At 36.8% G+C, this 12,757-nt stretch overlaps 1 protein-coding gene across 1 annotated transcript in view; it reads right to left on the reverse strand.

The window, feature by feature from the left end:
* Window positions 1-3,675: 3,675 nt before the first annotated feature.
* Window positions 3,676-12,757, reverse strand: part of map3k3 (mitogen-activated protein kinase kinase kinase 3) — a 32,267-nt gene continuing 23,185 nt past the window's right edge. Inside the window, exons 14-17 of the mRNA XM_056453647.1 lie at window positions 11,289-11,420; window positions 10,851-10,980; window positions 10,026-10,203; window positions 3,676-5,634 (exon numbers count right to left, since the gene is read on the reverse strand). Of these exons, the coding sequence (XP_056309622.1) occupies window positions 5,406-5,634; window positions 10,026-10,203; window positions 10,851-10,980; window positions 11,289-11,420 (669 nt within the window). The 3' untranslated portion in view covers window positions 3,676-5,405. The remainder of the gene's footprint in view (window positions 5,635-10,025; window positions 10,204-10,850; window positions 10,981-11,288; window positions 11,421-12,757) is intronic.

Here is a 12,757-nt window from a genome sequence, read left to right on the forward strand (position 1 = left end):
GTTTTGGATTTTACTTATTTGTACAAATAAGTTTCTACATTTTTTTTTACATTTATTTACGTACTTCAGTACTACTTTTCCTTTACTTATGTACTAAAGGGTGTACTTCATTTATTTATATTTTACAAATATCCAATCTACCTATTTTTCTGCACATGACTGCAAAATTCCAGATTACGGTTTTGGGAAACTTTTGAACTGCAAAACATTAGAAATAATAATAGTAAACTACATCCACACTGAAAACAGAGCAGGTTTGTTTGGCTTTGTGCGTTATTTATATCCGTTATAATTATGTGTTGAATCTGTTTATTTTGGTTGTGTTTTTGTGATTTGCAGGGTCTGCTGATTTGTGGGTGGGTGATCTCACCTGAGACCTATTAGGTGGTGTCTATAAAGAGTGAGAGAGTGAGACATTTGACGTGAGAGGAAAGCTCGATTAGCCGGATTATTTTGGCTAGATTATTTTGAATTATTATATGGCTAGGAAAGCTGATAGGAAAGCTAGGGTTTTTAGTCGACAACAGAACATTCTCTAGGACCCTGATAACACTAAAATGAGAGCTGCATTTTTTCAAAGAGTTCCGTGGCAGTGAGTGTTTTGCACACTGTTTATGCACCCGGGTGCCTTGCCTTCTATCTTCTCTTACACTTTATAGTGTATTTTTTCTTGAACTGAGTGCATTTCTTTCAGTTGTTGTCAATGGAGGAACCACATTTTTTTAGAATGTGTTTTATAGTGTACATTTTAGGGGAAATACTTAGTGTTTGGCAGTTTGTAAAATCTCGGACAATTGGAGAAGTGTTTGAAACTGAGTATTTCTGGAAAAATTTCAGTTTTCAGATTAACAAAAACGCTTAACTGGACATGCACCCTAACTGTCATATTTTTGTAGGAGCAGTCTGAGCGACAGTAGTTCTAAAAGTAAACTCTTTGGGAAAAGCGACTGACGTCATGCGCTACAACACCAAGACCACTAATACAGTGGTTGCCTAGCAACAGAAAAGGGCAGTTCAGTCAAAGGCTATTGACCTTCCCCCTATGGGAGAAATGACTAGTAATATTAAACGGCAGAAAGCGGTCAAACTACTTGCTCTACTAACAAGTGTGTCCATGATTATACACACAAAATAGAATAATAAAAAAATATCAGTTTGCAATATGAAGCAGCAGAACGAACTGTTTTTAACGTCTCAAAGTGAATGGAGATGAACGAGACCGGAGGTCTCCAGCCAAAAAGATTCAAATGGCTGTGCCCGCTCGTACGCAGAGAATAGGGTGAATAGAATACACAAGACATGTCACTCGTATAGTTTTGAAGGGGGGAAAAGTGTAACGGTCAATATGGTGAATGAAGCCCCGCCTACAAGCACAGGATCCAATCATGGATCGCTATAGACTGATGATTTTCCAGGGAGAAGTTTAGACAAGACATGTGTTTTTACGATCTCAGGGAATACTTGATTCACAGACATAAGAAATATATCCACATAAAGCTTAAAATCTGTACATTTAAAAGAACCCACTACACTTGAAAACAAAAGTTTTTAGGTTTTGTAATCTGTACAAAACCAACGCAACAGTCCATCTTGTCAAACGCACATCACATGACAGCAGCAACTACTCAAACGGTCACAAACTTATAAAAAAAAAAAAAAAAAAAAAAAAAAAAAAAGAGTCACTTTCATTTCTGTAGGAGATTTACCATCAAAACCAAGTAGTGGATTACTTCGGAAGCACAGCGCGATCTGACGAAGCATTGTTCAGAAGATGATCATGTGTAGAACGGCCATAAATAAGGTTGGTGTCGTGATCTCATTCTTTTTTAACTGCGCATGCGCATTGGCCTGGGCAACCTGAACAAATGCAGATTTTGTTTGATTCGAACGTTTAGAAAAGAAACTTATGAGACAGATGTTGTTTCATTTTTTGGTGATTCCTAATATGGAATTCAATGGTAAGTTTGAGAATTTGATGTTTCCCATTCAGACAGAATGCCCGAGCACACTGTCTAAGAAGCATTTCAAAGATGGCCGCTGAGTGAAATGACTTGCCCTAAAGTGACTTTGATTCAGTCAACAAAAAGGCAGCACAAAACTGAAAAGTGTGATTCAGTGTGATCGGTCACTAAGACAGCAAGATAATTCCTCCAATATATTTGAGATTAAAAACACCACCACTTTAAATCTCTTTTGTGCATATTATTTTATTTGAAAATATTTGATACACTGGACTTTGCACTGCAAGTCTCATGTCAAGATAGATAACCATAATCATATACTGTGTATCTAACCTATTGTAGTTTGTATTCTTTTGCTTATCCCAGGGTTCTCTGTTAGACTCGATATTTCTCTGAGACATTTCATCTTTGGTACAATACTGATTCTTAGCTGCCTGAACAAAAACTAGCAGCTATTTGAGCCATTCAACTCTTTTTTTGAGGAGGCCAAAATATGTTTAAAACAAACTATTAGGACTATTAGTCCTGCGGTCAGTGTTGCTGTGTCCGTATGATGGACACCTGTCACTCAAACCCTGAGCTAAACAAAGTCGTCAAGCTGAGTGGAAATTCACCACGGGCATCAGCCTACCCTTTCACTCAAGCAACACATTTCCTAATAAAACACACTTTTCTCAGCTCATCACAAACATGCCAAGTCCCATGTGCATACTTTCTAAATGTAATAACACCTACGGTTTCCTAAATAATCCTGGAATACACCACTGTTCACAAGTCTGAGGTCAGCACGATTTTTAGGTTATGAGAGCTTAATCAGTCTGAATTTATTTGCTCAAATAATTAATTAATACTGTGAAATATTAGCATTGAAAACTGTTTGATATTTTAATATGTAATTTATTCCTGTGATGTCAAAGTTGACTTAGCAGCATCATAACTCACATGATGTCACATGATCCGTTGTCACAAACCATTCATTCATTCATTCATTTTCCTTCGGTTTAGTCCCTTTTCTCATCAGGAGTCACCACAGCGGAATGAACCGCCAATTTATCCAGCACGTTTTACACACCAGATGCCCTTCCACCTGCAACCCAGTACCGAAAAATGTCACAAACCATTCCAAATCAAATTATAAGTAGCTGTTTCCATGCAAAGTTGTGAATTTAAATTGCTTGAAAATAATAATAAATCAATCCCATGAGCTCAACATAATAAAAGTGTTAATACCTAGAAAACATGTGCAATGTATTAAAAGTAAATATGAAAACACAGCAGCCTGTGCCTCTTATTTTTCTGAATAAAAACTGCCATGTATGTCTTTAGGATGTATAGCACGTTCAAAAATCCAGCATTTATTTAAAACGGAGATCTGTTGTAGTTATAAATCTCTTCACAGTCCCTGTTGATCAGTCTATGTTAATCAGCTTTGACAATCTATATTGTAAAATGGCTAAATGAATAAATATTAACTTAATTAATTTAATTCGCCTTTGCGGGTGTCACAGTGGCACAGTGAGTAGCACGATTGCCTCACAGCAAAAAAAGTCACTGGTTCGAGCCCCTGCTGGGTCAGTTGGCATTTCTGTGTGGAGTTTGCATGTTCTCCCCGTGTTCGCGTGGGTTTGCTCCGGGTGCTCCGGTTTCCCCCACAAGTCCAAAGACGAGGTATAGGTGAATTGAATAAGCCAAATTGGCTGAAGTGTATGTGTATGACTGAGAGTGTGTGGGTGTTTCCCAGTGTTGGGTTGCAGCTGCATCAACTGCGTAAAGCATATGCTGGACAAGCTGGAAGTTCATTCCGCTGTGGCGACCCCAAATTAGTAAAGGAATTAAGCCGAAAAGAAAATGAATGAATGATAATAATTCACCTTTGCTTAATGATTAATGTCAATAAAATACTGACCTCAAACTTTAAACAGTGGTGCACACAACACTCCCTTTTTCCACAACATTTTCTTTCTTTTACACCTCTTCCTTTTCTTTCCAACATTGCAATTTGAAATACACTAAGGCATATATCTGTGCAAGCCCTTCCTAAATGGCAAAACTGTGAAAATCTGTGTGTACATGCGTTTCTGAGAACAATTCAAGGCACTGGTCACTTGCAAAATCCTGCCTGCATGCAATTCTCCAAAATCCATGGGGAAAAGCAGACAAACCAAAACAGACACACATAATAAACACCTAAAAAACAACTTCTGACTTGCACAGAGCGAAATCACCAGGGCTCAATTTCCAGCCAGAAATAAACACATGTAAAATCATGTTGTAGTCTCTGCAAAACCAGCTGCTTGTTTCTCGTTTCTCGTTCCTAAAAGCATAACTCGGTTCAGAGTCACTATAGAAAAATAGATTTATACATATAGATATATATATAGATAATCGTATATAAAAACGGCTGAACATTGGGATATAAATAAAAGTGAAAAAAGCTTCACATTCTGCGTAACAAACGAACAATTTGGTAAATTCAACATTCATTTAATAAAAGTGCATCATAAAAGTCATACGACGCTTAAGGCACAACACTTAATTAATACGCTTTCTTTGGCTGGGCGGAAGAAAAAACCACCATACATTCTAATGTGCTCGACACACCCAAATTGACCCATATGAAATTCCCAATTTGACTGATGGCAATGGAAACACTATTAGTAGGAGCTTATAGCTGCATCTTAAGTACTGTCCCGCTGCTCTCTACAGGACACTAGAAGGCACTACTATGGTACAACACTAAGTCCAACAACAAAACCGATCGCTATAACACTATAACCTCATGACCTGACCCTCGCCCTCTGACATCAAGTACGAGAATAAGCTGCTTTCTGTAACAGATTGAAATGGTTGTTATGAACAACAAATCAAGGAAGTGCAATTCCACAAAGACTAATCAATACATAAGCTTAACCACGACGTGCATAAGACCCTCACGCTTCTGAGGCAGGAACCCATCAAGACTATTATTACTTTTCCTTTAACACTAAGTGCCATAGACAATGGGTGCACATGGGGAGTCCATGTGGAAGGGGAAATGACACGTCAAACACTGACATTGTGGACATTCATTAATAGGAGACGTTCTTAAATATCTGAAAAACTCATTCAAGGGTCAGACAGATTGACCCTGTTGGCACTAGAAGGCACATTTGGCAGTTGTTCTGTTCGAAGAAGCTCTGACAGCATCATGTTTGTTGCATCTGCTCATTCTGTAACACCATTGATCTGTTTCCTAGTTTAAAAATATATAAACGAGTCCTCTAGCGCCCCCTGCTGTCACAAACAACAAACCAGTTCTGTGACCTAATCCAGCTGACAGCTGATTGGGTGCTGGAAGGTCACATGCTCTGGAAAAGCAGACTGCCTCTGAAATGAAGCTATTCTATGTTTTTTTTTGTTCTGCTGGGGGTTTGTAACCTGCAGCTTGATGAATAGAGGGTCTCCTCAGCACAGGATTTGGGAGAAGGGATGTCTAAGCAGCTCCTCTGCACTGGGTCGGTATTTGGCGTCCACGAAGATGCAGCGCAGGAAGTCTCTGGTTTGTTCGGAGATGTGTGAGGGCAGCTGGGGGTTTGTAGGCTGAGTGGCGATCTTAAATATGGCAGCCATGGCCTCGAATTCAGCCCACGGGGGCTTTTCTGTCAACATCTCCACCACAGTGCAGCCCAGACTCCTGTTAACACAACATAAAGAGCATGAAAAATGAACTGTTAGGTCACGAGATGTTGTTTATTTAACAATCGGCATTTTCCACATACTTGTTCTTGTTTTTTTCCCATTAGCGTTACAGATTCCAGGTGTTTTAAAGTATACCTGTCAAAGACAAAACTAACTAGCTCCAAAAAAAAAGGATCATATCATATGGTATCTTTTATTTAATGTTAACGTCACTGGCAACGTTCACACTGGGAGGATTAGTGCTCAAATCAGATTTCTTCCCCAGATATGATTTTTTTTGAAGAGCTGTTCACATTGTTGTTATAAATGTGGTCAATATCGGATTTGCAGTGTGAACAGATCCTGTTTATGCACACAATGTGTATACTGTATGAAGCACGTTGTCAGATTATGCTTAATATGATTATAACCCTTTTCACAGACAACCATGGTGTTTTTCATGAACAGTAAAGGGTTGTTCTGCTACTACTAATGTGTATTTCGGCATTTAAGACCTAAAATGTGTGATAGAAACATGTGTGATAGAAAACACTGATCATTTGTGATTTGACAACCGCGGTGAGCGTCTTTCTGACCACCGGTGTAGTGAACTCATCAAGGGTTAACGAGCAGCCGCAGACTGAACTGTGAAGGCGAAGTTGGTTTATCTCTGTTTTGATTATTTCGTTTTACTTCGTTACAAACAACAGGCACGTGCAGGAGGGGGGTTTGGGTGCTTGAGCACCTGCCCTTTTTTTCTCTTGGAGGGAAATTTCATCCTTAAAATGAAAGTGCCTCTCCTTTGCGCACGGATCCCCTATCCTCAACATCCCCGACACTCTTTGGCTTCGCGGTCAACCCTTGCCCCAATTGTTTACCAGATTGGTTAAGAAGCACCAGTTTTGCCCTTAAAATGTTTTTTTTAAATTAACAACCAACTTTAAAGTTATTGCCCTGTGTGCTATTCTATGTTGCTGAGAAGTAGATGATGTCTGCAGCACAGAATGATGACGCATGTCACTCAAAGATTATGTAAAAGTCACATGAAATCCGACATAACCGTTCACCCTGCAGTCGCATTGCAAAACATCAGATCTGTGTCCGATTTAATACTACATAGGAAAGTTGCATGGATCAGATTCCATGCGGTTTGGGCTGTTCACACTGTCATTACCCGAGTCACATGTGGGCAAAAAAAATCAGATTCGGGTCACATATGGCTGCAGTGTGAACGTAGCCTTTAATCTGAATACAGTGGGGGTTTTTTTTGTTTTGTTTTTTACAGTGCATTGTGTTCTGCGTCCTGATTGGCTGTAGACCATTGTCAATCAATCTCCTTCGTACCGTGTCTACTGTACAGTACAGAATGCGTTCAGCTTGTCAAACTTCCATAAACCCTCAATCGCTACCAGTGTGACTGACAAACATACGGTACAGCACTTCAGTTTTCTAAGTTATGCAGCTGTCGGGCGCTGTTACGGAATAAATAAATGATGATCAAACGGTTTTGATCTGAAGTTTCATTCTATAATACGGGACTTATTTTTCTATGAAGGTTTGAACTTTGAGAGTTTTAAACAAGAGAGAAAAGTGTGAAAATGTTAATGCCTGTCTGTGAAAACTGTATAAAGTGTGTAGTGAGGGATTTTACAGCCCTAAAACATCTATAATTATTGTAAATAATAAAGCTGACTACTTTGCGGACTACACCTATTGTGGATATTTTTAGAGCGTAACTCCCTTTCAAACAAACAAACTGGGCGACGCGGTGGCGGAGTAGGTAGTGTTGTCGCCTCACAGCAAGAAGATCGCTGGTTTGAGGCTCGGCTGGGTCAGTTGGCGTTTCTGTGTGGAGTTTGCATGTTCTCACCGCGTTCGCGTGGGTTTCCTCTTGGTGCTCCGGTTTCCCCCACAGTCCAAAGAAATGTGGTACAGGTGATTTGGGTAGGTTAAATTGTCCGTAGTGTATGGGTGTATGAGTGTGTATGGACATTTCCCAGAGATTGCAGCTGGAAGAGCATCCGCTGCGTTAAAACATGTGCTGGATAAGTTGGCAGTTCATGCCGCTGTGGCGACCCCGGATTAATAAGAGGACTAAGCCAAAAATGAATGAAACAAACTAAAGTTATTCACATCACACTTTATACTGTTTATAGACCAGTGCATCCCAAAATAATAATCAATTGCAATTTTAAACTAAATGTTTTGAAATAATCCTCTTAATGTTTGTTTTTTCTCATTTGCCAGTTAAAAAAATGTTAAAAATATATTTAAATGAGATTCATATTTATTTTTTTACATTTTTGGATAAGGTATTGCTGAGAAAAAAGGTAATAATAATTGCTTAATTTGTACATAAATATATTTGTTTCACTGAATATATATCTGACATTTAATTTTCATAAAAGTTATTAGAAATATTAAAGTAGAAACCTGCAATTATTATGATTTCTATTAAACTAAGGCCCAGTCCCAATTTTACCCCATCGCCCTTCCCCTTACCCCTACCATTTGTTTTGCACGTTCCCGTGAAGGGCTAGTGGTGTCCCAATTCTCTTTAGCTTAAAGGCGTAGGGCTAAAGGCAAAGGGCAAAGGGTATACACCCCTTCAAATGAAGATTTTTCAGGACCACGCTCGAAACCAAGGGGTAAGAAAATTTCACAGAATACACCAGCCACAGCTGCACCCGGAAGTAAGGAGATCCACAAATTTGTATTTTTTGTCATTATTAAGAATTTTTTCAACAAACACGTTTCAATATATTCATACCCGCGTTCGTGTTTTACCATCATGCTTAAAAAAAAAAAAAAACGCTAAAATAAAAACTAAATCGCTAAATTTCGCGATCAATAATTCATAATAATAACTCTTGTATAGCAGTCCCACAACATTCTGACACTCGATGACACTCAAATACTCTGTCAGTAATGTCTAGTGGCTGGGAATGAGCTATTTACAGTGTCTGCTATAATGTTAATGTTGTTTTTGGTGCGTTTTTTTAATGTGCACAGGCCTTTCCCTTCAGACACTAGTGGAGCGTGGGAGATCACGGGACTGATCATGACACAAAGATGACGATCACCGGCAGATGAAGATTCGGCTGCAGGAAATAAACGGTTAAAGTTCATTTTCATAACACCACCACAGTATAGCCAACCTAGTACTGTGTTTGTTCCTGTCATTTTTCTGATTTTAGATACAATAACCTACGCTGCAACGCGGGATTAGCTGGCCATTTGCTATTGAAGGAGCAGCAGAGACTATTATGTATGGGACTTTGTCGGACTTTGACAGGGACTTTGTCAGTAATTGTTGTAGTTCATGTGGACCAGTTTCTTCTTCCTGCAGATCATAACATGTAAGTGTAAATTGTTGCCTCGTTTTGTGTAGTTTGCAAAATAGGTGTTTAATTGTGTGTTGCAAGTTGTAATTGCTCCACGTGGCTTGTGATCCCGTATGGGGCTACTTTTTGACTTTGCATGCATTTCAGCCTGTTGTTGGAGCCCTCCAAAACCAAAATATGACCTTTTATAAAGCAAAATAGGGGCTCTTTAACACCATATCTTGAACTTATCTCAACAAATTTTTACAGATTTTGGTTTCGACCAATATAAAATTAAGAAAATTGCTCTTACTCTCTATTTTGACAAAAAAAGTTTAAGCAAATTAAATTATATTTTTTAATGAAGAAAAAATTAAGTAAATTTATCTTTGTTGATTTTTATAGGCATTTTAATAGCAAAATAAGATTTCAGAAATGATTAAGAAAGATTTTCGGCAGTGTTGTGTGCTAAAGTGCAATCAGGAGGCCCAGACAACCACAAACTTTCCAGCTCACTTTTAAAAAGCTGTCAAGCAGCCAATCATAACGCTCTCCTGACCTGCCGGGAGACTGTCCAATTGGTTTATGCTGGGGAATCCCTGAGCAGCATCTAAACCCCTCCCGCTGACTGAGAATATGTGCTCTTCTTAAGAACATAAAAATAGCTAAATTCTTCTACTCCCGTTTTGAATCTTTGAAAAAAATAGGTTCCTAATATTTAGAAGATGCTGCTTTTTTAAAACTCTTTGCAACATACATCACCATAACAGTCTGCTTCATAAACAGTTTACAGTAAAATGTGACTCTTAGACTGGAAGAGTTCATCTAAACAGTAAACTTGTTTCTGTTTATATTACTGCAGGCGTCATACCATCCAACATTCACTTCCACAAATCCCAGCTGCTTTCCTCATCTAGAAACATGAGATTTTGTGTTGACTTTGAGTTGAGACTAAAATAGAAAAACAAATTTCCAAAGCAAAAAGGTTCTACGCTCAGTGTCTTGGCAAAGAGAATAAAACATTTCTCTTTTATGAATTATTTTTTTATAAACATCATAAATGTGCATAAAAAGCTGCTCTCACCAAACATCCGCCTTCCGGCCGTACCCCTCTCCACTAATGACCTCAGGGCTCATCCAATATGGCGTTCCGGTAACAGAACGAACCCCAGTGCTGGACATACAGATGGTCTGAAGACGCTTACTGGCACCAAAATCTCCCAGCTTCACATTGCCAGCTGAATCTCGCAGGATGTTGGCACCTGAATGCACCAAAGGAAATGATCAGGGTGAAAAGTTAAGAAAAACCTTAGATACATTTTTTTTGCTCTTGCTTTAAGTCTACAGGAAGATATGCAAACTCAAAAATTCCTAAATACAAAAACATGATTTAAGAAAAACACATCAAATTCTTTTGCTAATTTTTGATGGTTTAAATAAGCAATACAGCATTTTTTGTGGAATGAATGTATGAAAATAAATAAAAAATTAAGAAATAATAAAAAAAAAAAAAATAAAAAAAATAAAAAAAAATATATATATACAAACATATATAATTAAATTAAGAAAATATGAGAAACACCATCATTAAAACAATGCTCTAAATGTGTAATTCCCTTATCTGCCCAAATTTTTGATATTTTTCAGTTCTGAAAACTACTGCTAGATACATGAAAAACCTAAAAGCATTGCTTTTTTTAGTATTATCTTTGCTATGTTGTTTCCATTTTGTAATGTATTTTGTTCGTAGAGTTTTTCCTTTATTTTTGATTGTATTTTTTTACTGGACATATATACCGAACCGTAACAAAATTGTGACCCAGAAACCATGAGAAGTCTGTATTGTTGTACCACTAAAACAGTGACGCACGCACGCACGCACGCACACACACACATTACTTTTATGTACCTTTGATGTCCCTGTGGACGATCATGTTGCTGTGCAGGTAGGACATGCCTTCCAGAATCTGTCTGGTATATTTGCGTGTCACATTCTCCGTCAAAGCCCCATAAGCCTTCAGCTGGTCTTTGACTGAACCCTGAGGGGTGGAAAGATCACAGCAGCAGTGAGTCACACTGAACTCTACATCACAACAGGCGTATTGTTATTAAACAGGTGTGTCGTGACACATTTCAACCCTTACAATAAAGAGGTCTGGCATTACAGCTACAGTGCACCAAAAAAGGAAACTATGTCATTGCGTACTCATCAACAATCAAACATGTATACGGTTATTTTTTCCTCAGGCACACTAAAGCAGTAGTTTCAATAGATATTTTTTTCAACAACGACTCGTTCTAATTGATTTCCAAACACTTAATAAATGTGTTTCTTTTTCAAACTCACCCCAGGCATATACTCCATGAAAATGGTAAGCGTCTTCTCATTGTGGTCTCTAAGGCAGCCGTAGTACTGGACGATTCGTTCGTGATGCAGGTTTTTCAACAGCTGTATCTCACACTCTAAAGCACTCACCTCCTGTAGAAAGAGGGACAAGAGTCATGACACGACCACAGCTGAGCCGAGCGGCTGTGACCAGAGGGGGCTACGAGGGAGATGACTGCGCATGAAGGTGGAAGATTAACTAAAAACACACATAAACCACAACACACTAATGCCAAACAGTGTAGTTAAGAGAGCTCAAATATCCTAGAGGTGCTTTTTGCTTTTGTGCATGTTTTTTGTCAATTGGGGGCATGATCAATGAGAAATGCGTTGTTAGACTACCCCTTTTCCCCTCGCCTCAAACCCCCCTCTGAACCAAATACACAATCACACACAGATACAGGAAGCGACAGTGCATGTTTTTGCAATGGCAGACAGGAAAGGATTTAAAGAGAGGGGGAAAAGTTCAAGAAAGAAAGATAAATCAGGGGGGAAGAAAAAAAAACATGCTGGTAATCTCAGTGAAAAACAACAAAGAAAGAAAAAAAATGTCAAAAAAGAAAAAGAATAATAAACGGAAAAAAAAAGTTTAATAATTTTTTTAGTATTATGAATCTTATTCATAATAAATAAAAAATAAATAGACAAACAAATAAATGCATAAATTAAAAAATAAATAAGAAAATATAAAATAAATGAATAAATAAATGCATAAATAAACAAACAAATAAATAAGTAAAAAATAAATGAATGCATGGATAAACAAAATAAATATGTAAAAATAAATAAATGCATAAATAAATAACTGCATAAATAAATAAATACAGGAAAAAATAAATGCATAAATAAGTAAAATTATAAATGCATAAATAAATTAATGAAACAAACAAGTAAAAAATAAATAAATGCATGAATAAAATATGTAAAAAAAATAAATATACATAAATAAATAAATGCATAAATAAATAATTAAATGCATAAGTAAATAAATGCATAAATAAATAAGTAAAAATATAAATGCATAAATGAAGTAAAGAAATAAATGCATAATTAAATAAGTAAAAAATAAATGCATAAATAAAGTAAAAATTAAATGCAAAAGTAAATAAATGCATAAATAAATAAGTAAATATAAATGCATAAATATGTAAAAATATAAATGCTTAATTAAGTAAAAAATAAATGCATGAAAAAATAAATAAGTAAAAATTAAATGCAAAAGTAAATAAATGCATGAATAAATAAATGAATAAATAAATATGTAAAAATATAAATGCATAATTAAATAAGTAAAAATAAATGCATGAATAAATAAATAAGTAAAAATTAAACGCATAAGTAAATAAATGCATAAATAAATAAATATGTAAAATATAAATGCATAAATAATAAATAAATAATTTTGAAATAAATAAATGCAATAATAAATA

This window comes from Danio aesculapii, chromosome 3 (assembly GCF_903798145.1).
Source record: "Danio aesculapii chromosome 3, fDanAes4.1, whole genome shotgun sequence".
Lineage (NCBI taxonomy): Eukaryota > Metazoa > Chordata > Actinopteri > Cypriniformes > Danionidae > Danio > Danio aesculapii.